The sequence below is a fragment of the Galleria mellonella genome, unplaced genomic scaffold (assembly GCF_026898425.1).
Source record: "Galleria mellonella isolate WM207_F2 unplaced genomic scaffold, CSIRO_AGI_GalMel_v1 utg746, whole genome shotgun sequence".
In the NCBI taxonomy this organism is placed as follows: Eukaryota; Metazoa; Arthropoda; class Insecta; order Lepidoptera; family Pyralidae; genus Galleria; species Galleria mellonella.
In genome coordinates, this window is record NW_026442148.1 from 1741918 (window position 1) to 1763192 (window position 21275).

At 37.5% G+C, this 21275-nt stretch overlaps 1 protein-coding gene across 3 annotated transcripts in view; it reads left to right on the forward strand.

Moving 5' to 3' along the window:
* Positions 1-21003, forward strand: part of LOC113519539 (MATH and LRR domain-containing protein PFE0570w-like) — a 57399-nt gene extending 36396 nt beyond the window's left edge. For all 3 annotated transcript variants that reach the window (XM_052901083.1, XM_052901084.1, XM_052901085.1), the window contains 14 exons: positions 4183-4282; positions 5044-5770; positions 6599-6791; positions 8375-8810; positions 8892-9699; positions 10508-10719; positions 11058-11460; positions 12026-12089; positions 12628-12730; positions 13877-13984; positions 14808-14936; positions 17506-17633; positions 18426-18509; positions 20404-21003. In XM_052901083.1, coding sequence (XP_052757043.1) covers positions 4183-4282; positions 5044-5770; positions 6599-6791; positions 8375-8810; positions 8892-9699; positions 10508-10719; positions 11058-11460; positions 12026-12089; positions 12628-12730; positions 13877-13984; positions 14808-14936; positions 17506-17633; positions 18426-18509; positions 20404-20883 — 3975 coding nt within the window. In that variant the 3' untranslated portion in view covers positions 20884-21003. The remainder of the gene's footprint in view (positions 1-4182; positions 4283-5043; positions 5771-6598; positions 6792-8374; positions 8811-8891; positions 9700-10507; positions 10720-11057; positions 11461-12025; positions 12090-12627; positions 12731-13876; positions 13985-14807; positions 14937-17505; positions 17634-18425; positions 18510-20403) is intronic.
* The last annotated feature ends 272 nt before the right edge of the window (positions 21004-21275 follow it).

Genomic DNA, 21275 nt, shown 5'->3' on the forward strand with positions numbered 1-21275 from the left:
GACAATGACCCGTTATTGGGAGTTTGTTTGATGGAGTTATGAGGTGACAGACATACGAAAAAATACAATCTATTTCATCAATGCATTAGCCGTTATAGTGAAAGTCGCCGAGCATGCTAGAATCTAAAATAACACAGATTTGGATTCGTTAACGGTGTTCCACATCACTACGATGTTAGTAGGTACTCAGAGCGTACCAATCTCTAACTGAACGAAGTGAAACGCTTGGAGGGGGGGGGGGGGAGGACGGGGGGCCGCTCATTTGACCCATTTGCACTAAAAATTAAAATCCCATTACATGAAAGCGAAGTATAATTCTTAAGTAGCCAGCTCTCGCCCACCTGCGTGCTTTTAAATAACCAACTAGACATATTTATTGGCAAGGGTTAATTTTAAAACGGCCAAATGGACCCCGCTGTAATGGGGCCGCCTTGTAGCCTGTTTAGTTGAGGGTTAATTGTGAACAAATAATTGTTTTCGTCAATTTACATTGTTTTTTATTTATTTATTTAACTCTTTATTGCACCAAACATATAGAAATATACATTGACATATAAACAATTCAAGTGAAATACAGTAGCGTGGAGTACAGGTTACAATATACACATGAAGGTACAAAAGGCGGTCTTATCGCTAGGGCGATCTCTTACAGACAGTCTTTGGTTAAAGGAGAACAGATAGAAATGGGTAGGTGGCGTAAGAGGGAACGAATACACTACTTATTATATTATACGTTTATGTTTTTTTTTTTTATACAACTTAGAATGGCAAACAAGCTGACGGCACACCTGATGGAAAGTGGTAACCGTCGCCTATAGACTTGAGCAGTACCGTGGACATAACAGAGTATACTGTTTCGCACATGATACGCCCCCATGCGTTGCCTTTCCTGAGGACTCAGGTGTTATTCCCCTGTACCCTGTAAATTCACTACCATATCCCACCCTGGAATTTTATTATATGTTTTAAAGGGATTGTTAGTAACACGAAATACCAGTCTTATTGCTAGCAACATACCCTGTCAGGTTGACTTCCACGTGGTTCTCTCTAAAAACCGTCATACTGGATTCCAGGTGTGGGTTGAATGGGCCACACGAAGTCGGGAGAGAACATTAGTAATTCAAATTTGTACATTTGATTACGCAACGAAATACACAAAATCAATACACCATCGAATTTACAAACTCCATGGGTGTGACCGGAAAGTTTTCGAGTTAAAACTTAACAAATAAACGAACAATTGTAATATAAACCTATGGTATTAGTTAAGGGCAAGCTTGCTTGCAAAAGGAGTGAGTAAACATATAAAATAATATTTATTTATTTATATTTTATTGTACACAGTAATAATACAACCCGCCACAAACTAAACTTTCATCCCAATCATCTGGACGAGTGGCGGTCCTCCACCGTGCGTTTTTCAAGGCACTTTCTTCCACGCACAACCATTCTTTGGAATCAACTTCCAGCAGCGGTATTTCCGAACCGATACGACAACATAACCTTCAAGAAAAGTGCATATTCCTTTTTAAAAGGCCGGCAGCACACCTGCAATGCCGCTGGTGCTATGGGTGATCATGAGCGGCGGTAGTCACTTACCATCAGGTGAGCTGCATGCTCGTTTGCCCCCTGTGTTGTAAAAAATAATAATAATAAGCCTTTATTGCTGAAAGTATTACATTTTACAAACATTTAATACTACAATTCTAATCGACGTTTCCAGCTTCTCCTTTGACACATGCCTCCTCAAGAGCCTTCCACTTTTCTCTATCTTTCGTTAATCTATACCACAAATTTCCCGCTGTTCTTTTTATGTCATCCTCCCATCTTTTTATCTGGCGTCCTATTTTTCTTGTCCCATATCTTGGATACCAGTGTATGACTCATAATATGTCCTGTCCACCTCCACTTGAGTTCTTTTAAAGTTTTTATTACATCTTTCAATTTTATTTTTCTTTTTATGTAATCTATTGTTATTTTGTACACAGTAATATAACATAGCAAATATGACAGAGGTAATCAAATGTACAAGGGGGGAAAGGGATTGTTAGTAATGGAGACTGAGAATCCTACTGCTAGCAATATACCCAACCAGGTCGAGCTCCTCGCGGTTCTCCCTGGAAACTATCATGGTTAATTCCTGATGAATTCATCATGATGTGCTAACTGGCCTGTTTTCATTCTCATCTATCACCCTTCACTGGTGCTCCGCCAGCGTATCCCTTTAGCGCAGACGGGGTTACCATACCATTTTCACTCGTAAAAAAAAAACAAATGTACAAAGGCGAGCTTAACTCTAATAGAGTTCTCCTCCAGCAACACGCAAAGTGGAAGGGAGCATCAATGTATATATATATATATATATATATATATATATATATATCAATGGGTAGAGCGCTGTACCAGTCAGTTGTCCTGCTGATTACTCTGTTTGAGTCATAGATAGCTGTTCGCTCTTCTATTACAGTTAATTATTTTATAATGTTTTATGCATGTATTTATTTATTTATTTAATATATTACGTGTATATTAATATTATATGAATATATCAAGTATTGCTTTGTTTTTCCTCTATTCAATAATGCACCGCCTACGTATTTCTCTGTTCGCCCAATGGTTGACTGGTAGAGAACACCGGCCGGTGTTAAGTCCGCCAAATGTACATATGAATTTTACTGTGCATTAAAGTTTACATACATGGTAGATAGACGCATTAGTCGACCATTACCGTGATGAACGTAACTTGTCTACATCACGCGGATCATATTACACACATACACATACACACACATACGCACACACACACACACACACACACACACACACACTCACACACGCACACCCACATGCACACACACACACACACACACACACACACACACACACACACACACACACGCACGCACGCACGCACGCACGCATGCACGCATGCACACACACACGCACGCACACAAAATCTTAAATATAAAGAGGAAAGATTGATTTTTTATGTTTCTTTGTATAATTGTTATGGATAAACCCAAAAACTACTCCTTTAAAAATTCTTTCACCTTTAGTAAGTCGAGTAAAATAAGCTATATATTTATTTTCTATCTATTCAAGCTGCTGTTTGTGTTTATAGGCGACGGTCATCACTTTCCGTGGAGCGTCAACTTGTTTGCCATTACAAATACTATAAAAAAAATTGAAATAAATAATTAACAATAAATAACACTTTATCTCAATCCATGAGAGAGCTACGCCTTAACGTAACTCCAAATTAAGCGATCATTAACAACATGTGACGTACGTGTCGCCTTAAATTATTTACCGTCCTTCTCTAACGGCGATCGTTCGAGCGAGAGGCGACATCAATTTATAGAAACATACGCAGTGAGTTACAACTTGTTACCCTTCTAAGATGGTACGTAAGGGTGTGGTGCGAGATACAGAGAAATCATAGACTAAATAATAAATATGTTATTTAAGAGTCGGCACAGCTCTTATATTGACGAAATTGGAAAATGAAACTATGCAACCATCTAGAAGTATCCGACACATAAAATAAATTAACGGCGTTCATAAGTTCTGTTTCCCGACGTATCAACGTCGCAATCATTTGTCAAAATTCAAATTGTCTTTATTCAAATAAACTTATTTACAAGCACTTTTAAATTGTTATTTTTTAATGTACTGTGTACTGCAGGGTTCGGAAGGTTGTTATCTATCAAGAAGAGCCCGCAAGCATGGTAAAGTTTAAAGGGAAAATTAAAAAAATAGTGAACGAAGTTTATAAATTGGCCTTTTTAAGATATAGGAGCGCGAATATACGAGAATTCTCGATGCGCTATCTAGAAGTGGTGTTTCATTGGTTTTTCTACATCTAAAATTCAAGCGTACGAAGAAGCGGGCATAAAGCTAATATGATACATATACATCATATCATATCAATTAATTGACCATTGCTGAACGTAAGCCTCCCCTTGGGTTGTCAGTAGTCGCCATGTTTGATAGGCGGGCTGGCAACCGCAGTTGGGATTTGGGGATATTTTAAGAGAGCCGCTGCTGCTCATTTCTCGTCTTTCCTTCGGCGCCTCTAATGATACCCAGGGGAAAGGAAAAGGTCTATTCTATACCGGGACTACACGGTTGAAAATATATAAGTATATAGAAGTATATATGGGTTTCTTTTGTTTGTTCTAGAATAGTCTAGACGATTCGAGCAACAAATTCTACAGTGATCTCTCCACCATGTTAGACAACGGGAAGGTTAATGACGGTGGAAGCAACGAACGATTGATAGGTAAGTTAATCTCCATCCCACACGTGTACTTACCCTCAAGCAGTTATGTTTGCAAGGCTGTGTTTCGGTTTGAAGGGTACCGAGGCATAACACTTTAGTCCTCAGAAATGGTAACGCATGGTGACACAGAATACTCTATTATGTGGTACTACTCATGTCTATAGGCGACGGTTACCATTTTGTTTCAGGGTGCCGTGAGCTTGTTTATCATTCTGAATTGCATAAAAAAAAAAATAATACAAATTGACGAATAAATTGTTTGTCCTTAATTAACGCTCCACTAAACAGGCTGTCCCATTACCGCGGGGTCCATTTGGCCGTTTTAAACTTAACTCTTAACAATAAATATGCACTTGAGCCAATACAAGTGTCGCCATACTACATACATACTACAAATAGTATAATAACTAAAATAAGATTTTATTACACAAGAAACAACGACTTCAGTCGATTGGAGATTTGAACCAGTTATTTTAATTCAGAAACTCAACTATTTAATCGATTTTGATAAAAATTCTGTGTTACCATTCCGTAAGTACATCCTTTGAAATAAAATAATAAATTTTCCAATCCTTTGATAAACAACGAAGTTCTAATGTAATAAATTTTAAAAAAGAAATTCCACCGAATTAAGAACCTCCTATTTTGAAGTCACTTGAAAATATATTCTAAAAAGGCGGCTTAGTAACTCTCGACACCAGGTGGCGTTACACTTACAAGATTAATAGTAGTGTTTTAATGAAATTTGTTCTATGCTATAGATTTCTACAAGAAACTAATAGAAACAGATGTTAAAATAAAAAATTTGAAAAATGGATTGTTTAACGATTATACATCAATGAATAATGATCTAAAATATAACATAGATAGATCTAAAAGATCACTGAAGAACGGCAATCGATCGTCTCTATTCATATTTAAAGTTAAAAAAGGCAACAAAAATAATAATAAAACTAATGATATATCCCTGAATTTAACCACAAAAGACAATAACAGTAAAAAGAAAAGACATAAACGATGCAATAATATGACTGATAAACCAAAAGGGATTTTTATAGAAAAGAAAAAGATTATGGTACATTATAAACCAAATGCCCCATTACGTAAAGTACCCAAATGTTCTCACGTACCAAAAGATGGTAAATCCCACGAGACACAAATGAAACATCCGTTTTACAAGAACACTGAACATTTTGAAGAACTGCTTGATCGGTTTTTAGACAACAATCTACCCGAAGTAATGGCGGAACCAATCAAAACAGATGAACTGTTTAAAACGAAGAATGGTAAACAAGAACAAGTATCAACGATACAAAGGAAAGTTATAAAGAATAAAGATATTAAAATTTCTAATAATGCAGCAGGTAATTTTCTAAGCACAAAATCAGATTTCGAAAAGGATTTTCTAGATAATATTAAAGATGACAAACAAACAACACTATCGATTGATTTACTTTATAATGTTGCACTCGATATGTCTACTGTCATGTAAGTATTGAACAATAATATATTTGTTTGCCGTGTGGTCCCGGCACACAATGGGCCACCCCTTTCTTTCCAGTGGGTGTCGTAAGAGGCGACTAAGGGAATGGTCGAAAGATCTTATCTTATCTTATATTCGCATATGGGGTCAGCTAAGCTGTTGCACGTCGACCCATCGGGATCTTCTGTGCTTCCCCCTGCCTTATACCATCATTTCATAGATCCTTTGTGTTACCTTAACGATATAAACCGCAGGTTTAAGATATATGTAGTTCCTTGGCTTTGAATAAGCCGTCGAAAGATAGGCAGTAGCGTCCCTCTTAGAGCATTTCCAGAGCCTAGCTATGGTCTCTAACCCGTCTACCAAGCATGGCAACTACTGGCAAAACCTTAGGTTCAGCAGTCGACAATTAATGACTGATATTGTATATTTGTTAATATTTAATGTTTTTATAAAATAATATAATATATGATACAGATACAGATTACTAACTGATGGTTAGTGTATAATTCGTAGAGTTAATCGACAATTTAAAAGAGTTTTGGCAAATATTATTTTTCAATTTATATTGTCTGTATGTATGTTATTGTAATTAGTCGTTTAAAAATGATCATCATGATCATCATATCGGCCATTACTGTCCACTATTGAACACAGGCTTCCCTCATAAGAGGTGTTTTGCTTCCCTCTCAAAACAAAACCAAAGCCTAGCTGTGGTTGTTCACTTGCCTGCCAAGTATGGCAACTATTGGTAAATCCCCCTTATTGGGGAGGCTTATGTTGACTATATGATGATGATATGATAAAGGGTAAGCTGATGCGATACATTACAGGAACCCAAGCTACGACAAAGCCTCCAAACCAATAAAGGTAAGACAAACATATCCAAACATGAGGAAATTGATGCAAGCAAATGACGAAGATGAAGAAAGTATGTCATACGAAGACTTTAAAGAAGTGCTTGCTGATGATTTAGAATCACATGATGAATCAGATCGTAGGGCTGATCGAAAAAAAAGCAGAGAAGTAAGATTTAATTTAGAAATTAATTTATTTACTTACATGATATGGAAGTAATTCTAAAATAAAACATAGAGTTGGCGTAATTTGGGGTGAATCTTAGTCACAAAAAAATTAAACTTGCGATAGACAAAAGTCCAACGTCTGTCTAACATCTGTTTATGTGTAAACAAAAGAAAGTATGTCCTTTTATTCTTAAATGTTTGGTAAATAAATACACATTATATTTTAATGTAAGAACAGCAGGGTTAGCTTACGTGTATTTTAGTCAAGAATGCTCGACTAATATCGGGACCATACGGGACTTTTAGTCATGAGCAGCCGTGACGCAAGCGCGAGTTTTCTTATATAAAAGAAATAAATTTTGTCTTATCAAAAATAAATGGTTTAAAGTAATAAATTTCATTATATTATTTTCTGTAGATATTGGCAAATAAAATGATAAATACTAAGACAGAGTTTTGTTAAACTCAGTTTAGATAAACAATGTTTTAAATTATTGTTGTAGTAAGACCGTACGTATTTTCTTAATGGATGAAAATGTTTTTTTTTTTTATACAACTTAGAATGGCAAACAAGCTGAGGGCCCACCTGATGGAAAGTGGTAACCGTCGCCTATAGACATGAGCAGTACCATGGACATAACAGAGTATACTGTTTTGCCCATGATACCCCCCATGCGTTGCCATTCCTGAGGACTCAGGAATCCCACCCTTCAAACCGAAACACAACCATGCAAACACAACTGCTTCACGGTTGAAACACGAATGGGACAGAGGTACCCAAGCAATCGACTTTTGTACAAAGTCTCCCTCTGGTGAAATGGTATGGTAATCCCGGCTGCAGTATCGATGTAGCTGGACACCAGTGGAGGATGATAGGTGAGGAAAACAGGTTAGCTCATCGTGACGTATCCAACAAGAATTAACCACGATGGTCTCCAAGGAGAACCATGGAGATCGACCTGATAGGATATATTGCTAGCAATGGAGCTTTTAGATCCTATTATCTTTTCCCTCGATCGTATATATTTAAATTAGTCAACCAAAGTCATTTTTGTAGCTTAGTTTCTTGGAGTGAACAAGCTTACTAAATAGTTCCTGTAACTAGGGTGTATTCTTTTTTTTACAACACAGGGGGCAAACGAGCATGCGGCTCACCTGATGGTAAGTGACTACCGCCGCCCATGATCACCCGCAACACCAGCGGCATTGCAAGTGTGCTGCCGGCCTTTTAAACTATAATCTATAAACGCGATTGGGAGTTTATTACTAACGTGCTTCTTTGCTGCCGTTTATAACCGTTTATAACTTTTACTAATCTCACCTAATCTTAATAAGTCCTTAATGTCCCACTGCTCGGCATAAAGCTTTCTCTATAAGATTTGGGCGGCGGTAGTCACTTACCATCAGGTGAGCCGCATGCTCGTTTGCCCCCCTGTGTTGTAAAAAAAAAATATATTACCAAGGAACTTGGTACAATGTTCTATTATAAGTTTTCCTTGTCCTTATCTAGTTTATTTTTCTTTATTACTTTAATCACCTCTAACGATGTTCAAAGGTTACATTACTTTATTTTCTTGCTATTAGGACATAAAATTCGGAGAAACTAAACCCCCTTATGGACCCATAAAAAATAATCCACCTGGAGTTCGTAATCCAAATTGGAAAGGTTCTCTGCCTTTATATCCACATGAATTAAACTCAATGATAAAACAAGCAGTAATTGAAAATATAAATAACGCTAATAAAGCAGAAGTACCAGTAAACACAAAAGATATATCTGCAGAAAAAGAAAATTCTGAATCAGATTTTAATGATGTCGAATATATTGAAGATTATCTGGACAACAAATATGAAAAATTAGTTAAAATGGCACAAGCATACAGCGATTATGGTGTACTTGACGACAAAAAGGACTCTAGAAAGGATATAAATCAAGACAAATCCATAGAAAATAGAGTTAAACTATCCATAGATAAAGCTAAATACTTTAAAGATAAACTATTTGAAAGACTTAAAAAAGGTATTCAATAATCAGCATTAATTAATAATTATTTATTTGAGTATGATCACATTGTTGACTTGTAAATATTTTATATTTCAGGCACGGAATCTGAGGGTATCGTATTTGAGCTTAAGCCTACATCGAATTCCCGTGACGATGTTATTGAATTCGGATTTGTGAAAAAATTACAAAAGCACTTAAACATTCCTAAGAGTCCACAGTCATTGGCGCCACATCGGTCCAGTTTTAGTCCTCTGAATTCAGATTTTGTCTTTTTTTCTTCTGTGTCACCAAAAAAAGTTCATATTGGGGATGATATAAGAACTACAAAGAAATTTATGCCCGATAAAAGTAACAATGAGCAGTCTGCTTCGATCGACAAAGAAAAATCGATACTAAAGTCTTATAATAACTTCGATTATTATAACAATAACGGTCGTTTTATTAAAAGATCATTAAAGTCTATAGAAACTGACAATGAATATGCAGATGACAATTATTATACTTCTGAAGAAGATATGAAAGTTAATAGATATAAAAATTTAACAGATCGGAATCCAGGTGCAACAGTATATCGAAAACGTTCTTTAAAATTTACTCTCGATAAAAATAATACATATCTAGATACTATTAAAAGTATTGCTGATAACCAAAAAGTTACTGAAACAAATTCTGAAAGAAATATATTTCCAGTAAACATAAAGAAATTAGACAATAAACATGTAAATGAAACTATTATACCAGTTAATAAAAACACCAGTATTGAAATGGATAACACAAAAAATGTTAATAGTAATCAATATAACAATACAACGGATTTTCGGTTTAACGATTTTTTTAACTTAATTTCAAATTGGTTTTCTACTTTGGCTAGTTACTCAATGGATGACAACCATTCTAACAATACGTACGTAGGTAATTTTTTTCTAATTTATAATTCGTCGTAGAATCAGCAGTCAGCAGATACCGGCTAATGGCATCTGGTCACTAGTGAACATAGGCATCTCCCATAGACTGCCAATATAGACAAGAAACGGTCCTGAGCCAACTACTCTCTATTTTCTCTAGTACTTCTCTTAAAATGTAAAAATCCCTTATAACGATGTTTGTTCACGATAATCTTCGAAATAGTTCATGAATACAATTTTGGAAATAAGCATTGTTTATTCTATTACCAGAGGAAGACTTTGTACAAAAGTCGATTGCTTGGGTACCTCTGTCCCATTCGTGTTTCAACCGTGAAGCAGTTGTGTTTGCATAACTGTGTTTCGGTTTGAAGGGTGGGATATGGCGTGAATTTGGGTACTGGGTACGGAGGAATAACACCTGAGTCCTCAGGAATGGCATCGCATGGGGGGTATCATGGGCGAAACAGAATACTCTGTTATGTCCATGATACTGCTCATGTCTATAAGCGACGGTTACCACTTTCCATTAGGTGGGCCGTCAGCTTGTTTGCCATTCTAAGTTGTATAAAAAAAAATCTATTTTGTGAGATAAATAGTTTTCATTCTGATAAGAAAATAATGGGCAAGGAGAATGGATGAGCAGCAGCGTCCCTCTTAAAACATCACCAAAGCCTAACTTCGGTTGCTAACCCGCCTGCCAAGCATGGCAACTATTGGCAAAATCCCCCAAGGAGCTTATGTTCAGCAGTGGGCAGTTAAAGGCTGATATGATGATGATGATAAGTTAATTTCTATTTTTTTTTTCAGTAAAAATCTTGTAACTGTAATGCCAAATATTACTAATGCTTTTATCCATAGTAATACAAATATAGTTGATCCTGTCTATGATTCGGATATCGTAGATAATATAGGACACAGATCGAGAGTTCTCATGTCTGTTAATAGTGAATTTAGAAATGTATGCAAAATAGAAAAAAATAAAGACGATACCCAACCTGCGACATCTGTAATTGAATCAGGTACACCATTTCTGAATTTCTTTTTATTCGTAACTATCTGCTTGTCCCAGCTATGATTCTTTCAAAATGTACTCACAGAAATTTGATACTTTCTGTGAGTTCACTGCCTATTGTGTCTCTTAAAAGACCATCATCTTCCTACCCTTATCCCAATCATATGGGGTCGGCGTAATATGATTTTATCCATATTACAAAAAGATTTGGTTGTTAGTTTTACGACCGGCCACCTGCCTGACGTCAACCCTCTTTGGGAATGTCTCTTAAAGGATAGCTTCCGAAAATTATTCTACAGCAATTTTCTAACGTTACAGAAATAAAAACTACTTGAAATCTTACAGAAAAACCTGTCACAGTTCATACACCAAATGTGACAGCCATTTTAGATAATGCAAAATCAGGGGCAACGATCAGTGAAGTGAATGGAGAACGAACAGAGGCTGTAACTCATGGAAGTAAAGCCAATGAAAACGATACAGCGAAATCTGTAGTAAAAAGAAGCGTACCAATAGATAGTAATTTGATATTTTGGAACGATATGTACGATGATGAATATGGTATTAAAGTTGATCCACTAGAATCGAAGATTACAGACAAACGTACAAATGAAGGTAATGACTTTATGAAGAGATCACGACAATGGCTGCAGCGGAAGGTTAAAAGTATTGCTGATTATTATTTGAATACTTCTGAACACAATGAGAAAAATAATAAAACAAAACATCAGAAAAATAATAAAAACAGGTAAAAATTGTTAATAATTGAACCAGCTCTCTATCTGTTATGTCGTACGCGTGAATTTAATATTCATAGAAAACCTATGAAAAATACCACTTTTAAATAACGTGTCAAATTAAAACATACACCAGATATTAAGTTAGACTTTCAGGTATGCAACAGTGAAAACTGCATTCAATTTGGTGCAGTAATTTTTGTATAATGTCAAAACGTATACAGACATACCAGAGGAAGACTTTGTACAAAAGTCGATTGCTTGTGTATCTCTATCCCATTCGTGTTTCAACCGTGAAGCAGTTGTGTTTGCATGGCTGTGTTTCGGTTTGAAGGGTGGGATATGGCGTGAATTTACTGGGTACAGAGGAATAACACCCGAGTCCTCAGGAATGGCAACGCATGGGGGGTATCATGGGCGAAACAGTATACTCTGTTATGTCCATGGTACTGCTCATGTCTATAGGCGACGGTTACCACTGTCCATCAGGTGGGCCGTCAGCTTGTTTGCCATTCTAAGTTACATAAGAAAAAATTATCAATTTCAAAAGATTGTTTAATGAAAAATACATTACAGGAACGTTGTCTATACAAGGGAAAGTCGTCAAATAATTAAAAAGAGAAATATTATGAACTCAAATGTAAGTAATATTAAATAAATTATATCTTATTTATAAATAAATAGATTATTTTTCGCAAAAATAAAACACATTTTGATAAAAGACAATGAGTGGGTAGAAGAAAAAACTTCTGTTTCCGAAAGAGACACGAATATGCTGCATCAGTCTACTTGTGTCCGCGGTCAGTGTAACTAGTTCGGAAAGTCGAGTTCAAGTAAATTATCATAGTTTAAGTAAATGATCTGATGATCTAAAAAGCTGTGTAAATCCCGGTATAGAATAAGCTACCCCTTATTTTCCTGTCGGTGTCGTTAGAGGCCTGAGAGCTTAAGGTGAAGGGATGGGTAGCAGCGTCCCTTTTAAAACACCACCAAAAGTCAAACTGCGGTTTCCATGCCGCCTGCCAAGTGTGACAACTACTGGGAAAAACCCTCCTTATGGGGGAGGCTGATATGGTGTGATATGGTAAATTTAAAAAAACACCGCCGAATTAAGAACCTCCTACTTTGTTTTGAAGTCGGTTAAAAGAAGAATGTTTAAAACAGAAAACATATTTCAGTATGATGCTAACAAACCGGACAATTTCGCTGAATTGACAATTAAAATGAAAGAGATTTGCAAAGAGGCAGCCAGAGCCGTGCATCAGACCAAAAATCTTAAAGGTAAACCTCGGTACTAGTACTAGAGTATGGTAGCATAACACCGTAGTCCAGGGGGGAAAGGGATTGTTAGTAATGGAGACCTACAACATTGGTAGCAGCATAACGTATATTGCTCATTTTTACCCGTGGCACCTCACATACGTTGGGGGAGAAGGAATTGTCAGTAATGCGGACCACTAGATTTATTGCTAGCAAATATGTCAGATTAATTTCAACGTGATTCCTCCTAGAAGCCATCGTAGTTTTTCTGTTGAATTCGTCAAGATGAGCTAACTGACCTGCTCCCATCCTCACTTACCATCCCTCACTGATGCCTTGCCATTGTGTACTCTTTGCGCAGGCTACCATTTCATTATCAAACATTAAAGAAAATCATGAGGTGTACCTAAGGTATAATAGTGTATCCTGTTATGCCCATGATACTGCTCATATCTATAGGCAACGGTTACCACTTACCCATCAGGTGAGCCATCAACTTGTTCTCCATTACAAGCCTTATAAAAATACTTGTAATTTTTGTTACCTCGTGTCACCAACAGAGCAGTCTATATCTCTTATTCCACTCTCTTCTTCTTATTAATTTTTTTATGCCAAATGGTATGCTGTTAAAAAGTACCAAAAGATTTTTTTACTGAACTAGGCGTTATCTTGCGGAAGTCCATATCGCTGGTTATTTGTTTAGAATTATTTTGTTTAATTCCGCTACCGTTAGTATGTGTGCGACTGCCAACACTCGAAGACTGACCATCAATATAAAATACAATAATAAAATAGTTATATAGAAAGCTGTAGTTGTTCTGGTAGTAATAGAGGTCAATCTTCCAGTGTTGGCAGACACACACATACTAATGGTAGCGGAATTAAACAAAATAATTTTTTTTTATACAACATAGAATGGCAAACAAACTGACGGCCCATCTGATGGAAAGTGATAAACGTCGCCTATAGACATGAGCAGTACCGTGGATATAACAGAGTATATTGTTTCGCCCATGATCTCCCATATACGTTGCCATTCCTGAGCACTCAGGTGTTATTCCTCCGTACCCAGTAAATTCACGCCATATCCCACCCTTCTAATAGAAACACAGCCATGCACTGCTTCACGGTTGAAACAATATTTCACTTTGCGATGCGTGATTTCAGCCAGAGAAGACAGCAATGAGGAAAGAATGGCATCATCACTGATGAAGCAGCTGGTCCGACTGATGACCGATCTGGTTGATTACCAGGTGCAGGAGAAGACTTGTCTGAGTTAGTATAACAAAATGATAAAACTATAATATTAAAGAATAGAACAGAAATCATTTATATTTAAATAGACATTTTTTTGATGTGTGAAAATGGTATGGTAACTCCGCCTGCGCTAACGGGATACGCTGGCGGAGCACCAGTGAAGGGTGATAGATGAGAATAAAAACAGGCCAGTTAGCCCATCATGATGAATTCATCAGGAATTAACCATGATAGTTACCAGGGGGAACCGCGAGCAGGTCAATATGGTTGGGTATATTGCTAGTAATGAGATTCTCAGTCTCCATTACTAACAATCCCATTCCCCCCAAATAGACATATTAGCAAGCTCTTTAAAATCGTCATCTTTTATGATTCTATTACTTGGGTTCGGAATGCTCTTATCTGCTGAGAAGATCCCGCAAGAAACTCAACAGTTGCTGTTTTCAAAGTAATTTTTTTAATTTTTTTTTTATACAACTTAGAATGGCAAACAAGCTGACGGTCCACCTGATGGAAAGTGGTAACCGTCGCCTATAGACATGAGCAGTACCATGGACATAACAGAGTATACTGTTTCGCTCATGATACCCCCCATGCGTTGTCATTCCTGAGGACTCAGGTGTTATTCCTCTGTACCCAGTAAATTCACGCTATATCCCACCCTTCAAACCGAAACACAGCCATGCAAACACAATTGCTTCACGGTTGAAACACGAATGGGACAGAGGTACCCAAGCAAACGACATTATTATTATTATTTACATGGCTACAGTGACCATTGTATCCTACCGCATGCTCGTTTACCCCCTGTTGTTATAAAAAAAAGTATTTTTATTCCCAGAATTACCATCAGATCTTCAAAACTTCTTAGAATGGCTAACATCTGCTAATTCTGAAACAACGTCCAAGCAGCAACACATGACAAATCTACAGGACGATCTGTTAGAAGAAGGATATTTAAATAAATACGGTATGTAATATTTCACGGGGTTCGGTGACTTAACACATAAAGTTCGGGGGGAAAGGTATTGTTAGTAATGGAGACTGAGAATCCCATTGCAAGCAATATACCCAACCAGGTCGACTCCACGCGGTTCCCCTTGGAAACTATCATGGTTAATTCCTGATGAATTCATCATGATGGGCTAACTGGCCTGTTTTCATTCTCATCGATCGCCCTTCACTGGAGCTCCTGCGTATCCCGTTAGCGCAGGCGGGGTTGCCATACCATTTTCACCCATAAAAAAAACACATTAGTTCTGAATGTCAACACGTAAAGTGTTCTATGGGTGTTAAACCGTATTCCATGACACCCATGGTGCTGTTTATGTTTTTAGACTGTAAAGTATACTGTAAGTATGACTATTATTCTATTTGGCGAGAAGTGGATCAGAATCAAAAAGTGATAGGTCCTGAACCATATGTCGCACTTGCATCAAATGTCGTTAACTGCGCCCTTGAGGAGTATACGAAAATAAAATAGCAAAAGGAATGGAGAATATTGGAGGGTCTCAGACATTCTGAAAAGTTCTTAAACGACACGGCTGAGGGATGGGATAAACTCGTCTACTGTAGTGGCAGACAACAGGCAAGACTCATTATGGGTGCCTTAACTAGAGATATGTCAGTAAGGCATATACTATACAAGATGGAGAGGGAGACTTTGTACAAAAGTCGATTGCTTGGGTACCTCTGTCCTATTCGTGTTTCTACCGTGAAGTAGTTGTGTTTGCATGGTCGTATTTCGGTTTGAAGGGTGGGATATGGCGTGAATTTACAGGGTACAGAGGAATAACACCTGAGTCTTCAGGAATGGCAACGCATGGGGGGTCTCATGGGCGAAACAGTATATTCTGTTATGTTCATAGTACTGCTCATGTCTATAGGCGACGGTTACCACTTTCCACCCGGTGGGCAGCTTGCCATTCTAAGTTGTATAAAAAAAAATGGGTCTATCCTCGGGCACACTGTGTAGATTGTTTTTATACCACTAAAGTGGCAAATAAGCATACCGCCCACGTGTTGGTAAGCGGTTACCGTAGCCTATGAACGCCTTCAATACCAGGGGCATTACGCGCACATTGCCAACCCTGAAGATACCTCTTTAACCCCCCTGACGAAATCGCGGGTAAAAGCTAGTTAATATACGCGCTTCCTGATGCCATTAAGAGACTACCGACTAAACCGTCTTTAAAAAAAAGCGTCCACGTTCACTTTTTATCTTTATCCGAGCAGTAAGTGCTTTATACGAGGTTTGTCCGGAAAGTACGTATAAAAGTTTTTTAAAAATTTTATTTTACAATTATTCAGGTAAATCAATTTTATCCCCTTCAAAGTACTCCCCCTGTGACATAATGCACTTGTGCCAACGCCGTTTCCACTGTGAGAAGGCTCCTTGAAAGTCCTCTGGTTGTAGGTGTCTCAGCTGCCCCGTCGTAGCTTTTTTTATCTCATTTATGTCCCCCAAATGCCGCCCCCGAAGTACCAATTTGGTTTTTGGGAACAAGAAGAAGTCACACGGGGCCAAATCCGGCGAATAGGGGGTGTTCGGTCACCGTTGGAATTTTTATCAAAAACTCACGGAACGATCTTGGCGCAAATTTTTTCATTTGAAGTTCGTTTCTTAGAATTTCGTGGACCACGGTTTTGCCCAAATTAAGCTCTTCAGCCACCTGTCTGACCGTTAAACGACGGTCCCCATTAACACAAGTTCGAATTCTTTCCACGTTTTCGTCGGAATGTGAAGTGGAAGGACGTCCTGAACGTGGGTCATCTTGAACGCTTTCTCGGCCCTCTCTGAATCTTTTTAGCCACTTGTGGACGGTTGGTTCCTTCACAGCATCACATAAACTGTTCTGAGATCGGCAAAAATTTCACGGCCATTCTTGCCGAGTTTCGAGAGAAACTTGATTACGACGCGCTGCTCTTCAACGGAAGCGGGCTCCATGCCGACGGGGTTTCGTTAAGAGGTAACTTCACAGATGGCGTGACAAGCCAGTTCGCACCGCACGGCGGTCAGACCAGAACTGAAGCATTGTTAGGGACATAAGGAAGGGGTCCTGCGCTTACCTGGCCTACTCCTCTTTCTCGCATTCCAGAACACTTTTATACGAACTTTCCGGACAGACCTCGTATTATTCCAAAATTCCTGTATAATATAGTATATATCATATATTTGTTATTCATATATATTTATTCGTTTATATATGTAATTTTAGTATGTATGTATATCAATAATTACTAGTACCGCATTCGTGTATTCTGACACTTGCCTATGGTTGACTGGGAGAGAATGCTTCTAGCATTAAGTCCGCCATGTACACATATTTGTACTAATGAATAAATAAATAAATATAATAGATATGAAAGTTCGCAACGGTAGATGGATGTTTATTACTCTTTCACGCAAAAACTACTGAACGAAATTGAATAAAATTTGCTACACGAGTAGCTTATATCCTAACTTAGCACTTAGGATACTTTTCGTACCGATTCACGTGGACCGAGCCGCGGGATAAAGCTAGTACTTTATGATTTAGATCCAATTATGGATCACGCCAAGCCAAGTCTCAATGTAGATTCAGAAGCAAGGTCGGAGTACCTGGACACCCTGCACGCTGTTCAGACATTGATGCAGCAGTATGATGGAATGAATGATGAGAGTAAGGTATGTCTTAATATTTTTGTTTTTTTTTAACAGTACCTTTGGGTTTTTTTTTTATACAACTTGGAATGGCAAACAAGCTGACGGCCCACCTGATGGAAAGTGGTAACCGTCGCCTATAGACATGAGCAATACCATGGACATAACAGAGTATATTGTTTCGCCCATGATACCCCCCATGCGTTGCCATTCCTGAGGACTCAGGTGTTATTCCTCTGTGTCTGTTATTTATATACGCGTGGATTACTTAAGTAGGAAATTAAATAAAATAGAATGTTTCATCACAAACATACACCAATAAGTAATAAGTCGTTTGCTTGTCCACCTCTATCCCATTCGTGTTTCTACCGTGAAGCAGTTGTGTTTGCATGGCTGTGTTTCGGTCTAAAGGGTTGGATATGGCAGTGAATTTACTGGGTACAGAGGAATGGCAACGCATGGGGGGTATCATGAGTGAAACAGTATACTCTGTTATGTCCATGGTACTGCTCATGTCTATAGACGACGATTACCACTTTCCATCAGGTGGGCCGTCAGCTTGTTTGCCATTCTAAGTTGCATAAAAAAATCTATGACGGTGCCGTAAAATCCTACAGTCAACGATAAGAATGTATTGCATATAACTGCTGACAATAAGGGGGTATTGTCAATAGTTGCCACGTTTGGCGCCTTTTTTTTTTGCTCCGTTAATTACGATACCAATGGGAAAGGAAGGGGTAACCTATTCTATACCGGGACCTACACGGCTTTAGAAACTGCTAAGAATGTATTATTGTTTTTTAAATCAATTTTCAGAGCAAAATGACTGGCGTAAAGGAATATCTGGAGAATCAACTAGATTTCTTGGACAAACAACTTTCTCTCTACGATGCGTACAATGTAAGTAAATAATAACTTTACATTCTATTCTTTTTTATACAACTTAGAATGGCAAACAAGCTGACGGCCCACCTGATGGAAAGTGGCAACCGTCGCCTATAGACGTGAGCAGTACCATGGACATAACAGAGTATACTGTTTCGCCCATGATACCCCCCATGCGTTGCCATTCCTGAGGACGCAAGTGTTATTCCTCTGTGCCCAGTAAATTCACTGCCATATCGCAGCCTTCAAACCGAAACACAGCCATGCAAACACAACTGCTTCACGGTTGAAACACGAATGGGACAGAGGTATCCAAGCAATCGACTTTTATACAAAGTCTCCCTCTAGTATTTCCAGTTTTCTTAATTTCTTTGTAGTTTTTATATATGAATTTGAATGAATTTCAACCGTTAACTGACCACTGCTGAGCATAAAGAGAGGTTTGCCAGTAGTTGCCACGCTTGGCAGGGGGGTTGGCAACCGCAGATAAGCTTTTAGAAATGTTTTAAGAGAGACGCCGCTGTCCATCGCTCGCGTTCCCTTAGTCGCCTCTTACGAGACCCACGGGAAGGGGGGAAAGGGATAGCAATGGAGTTTGACAGCCCTATTGCTAGCAATATGCCCTATCAGGTCGACCTCCACGTGAATCCCCCTGGAAACCATCGTGAACAATTCTCGTTGAATTCGTCACGATGGGCTAACTGGCCTGCTTTCATCCTCACTAATCATCCTTCACTGGTGCCCCGCCAGTGTATAGCGATAGCACAGGCGGGGCTACCATTCCATTATCATACATCGAATTTCAATACATTTGGTTGAGCGGTATCTAAGATGGGATAAGTGATAAATAGAAGGTAATGATAGGGGTTCTATACTTAATTCTATCAAAAATATCCTCAACACAATTAGTGGCAATAACATGGCAGATGAAGAGGAAAAGTACGGAGATCAGCCGATCATACCCGAAGAGTTACGAAGTTATCTCTGACAAAGCGCGTACAGCTCGCGCTCAACAGTCAGGCTCGTGTTCACGTCACAGTCGCTCATGTTTAAGGACCACGAATTGATTCCGAAACTAGTCGAGCTTCTTCGATCTAACTATATATAAGTTAATGCGGTAGTTATTACATTTAAAAATTACCACATAATGTGCTTTGAGTTTCATGTCGATTCTCAGGGTCGTACATTGCGCAGCGTATTGTAATCTTATTTTTTATATTTAGAATATTTTGCATTTTGTTTGATTCCTTTTATGCATTTACTGTGTCTGACTTGCAGGTAAAATCCATCTATCTCTCTAATTTCTCTCGTTTACTATGTGTGATCCTTGATTATTTACGTATATTTATATATTTATGTTTATGTATTATTATTTATATTATATATGTATGTTTATGTATTGTAATCTTATTTTTTATATTTAGAATATTTTGCATTTTGTATGATGCACATTCTGTATAAATACTCCTTGTATACATCTCTACTGTGCGCAATAGAGAGTTTATTTATTATTATTATTTACATTGAATTGTTTATTTCTCAGCTTTTAGCGCTAGTAATTATGCTACACTTATGGGTACGTGACCAAGTGAGTGCAGTGTGTATGTTTTGTATGGAAGGTTACGCTTGTGTATGTCGGGTGGCTACTTCATCCTCATCTATATCTAAGAGTTTTCTGACTATTCTGCGAGTATTTGATATAGCAGCCTTTTGTAGGGAGATGTAGAGATTTTTCCGTAGACCTATTTGTTTTAGACTATGGTGTAAATGGTTGGGAATGACACCTGTAGACGAGAGGACTATCGGTACTATGTAAACTTTTTCCTGTTTTCAGATTCTTGTGATCTATAAGTTCAGCGTATTTATTTATTATTATTATTATTATTAAAAATATCCTCAATCATTTCAGATACCCAATATTTATCCGAGCCAACAATCCATCAGATACAGAAGAGACCTCAGAAATGCCAATAGACAAAGTAAACACAGAAGTAACAAAAATAAATCCAGATTAAAGGGAAAACTACATATGTATATACCAAAATTCGGTGTTAAACATACAAGAACAACGATTACTCCTTTTGAAGAGTCTCAAATTGCTGAAGCAAATAAAATTGATGAGAATTCTTTGAGTAAATTGAATGATTATGTCAAATACATAGATGATATAAAAGCAAATGGTGATAAAGAATCTTCTGTTAATGATAAAAGTTATGTAAAATTTAATAACGTTACAAATGATATTAACACGAGAGGTGATCAAACAATTGTAGGTGTTAAAGATGATGAAAAAGACATAACGAAAAGAGATCTAGCAGATGTTTATTCTAAAGCTTCAGAAGGTTATGCTAAAATGTTTACAATACATAAAAATTTTCGTAAAAACTAGTAAGGCGTTAAATTTCTTTATTTTATTAGAAGACATTTTAAATTTGCGTTTATTATTAATTCGTAGATTGTTTTACTTGATTTGTTAAGATTTATTGTAGGAATATACATATGAGTATTATATTGATTGTTTTTTTTTTTTTATATATTAGATGAGGCAAAGGAATTAAATTATGGTCTTTATACATGTAAAATTTTAAGAAATAATTTAAATAATATTGATTTTTTATTCCATTCACTCCAATTCAAAGGAGTTGTATCGGGGAATTAAAATATTGAATTTATATATACATACCTTTATACACACACGCACGCACACGCAAACGCACACGCACACGCACACAGACATGCACACACACACACACACACACTGACTGAACTGACTGAATGAAT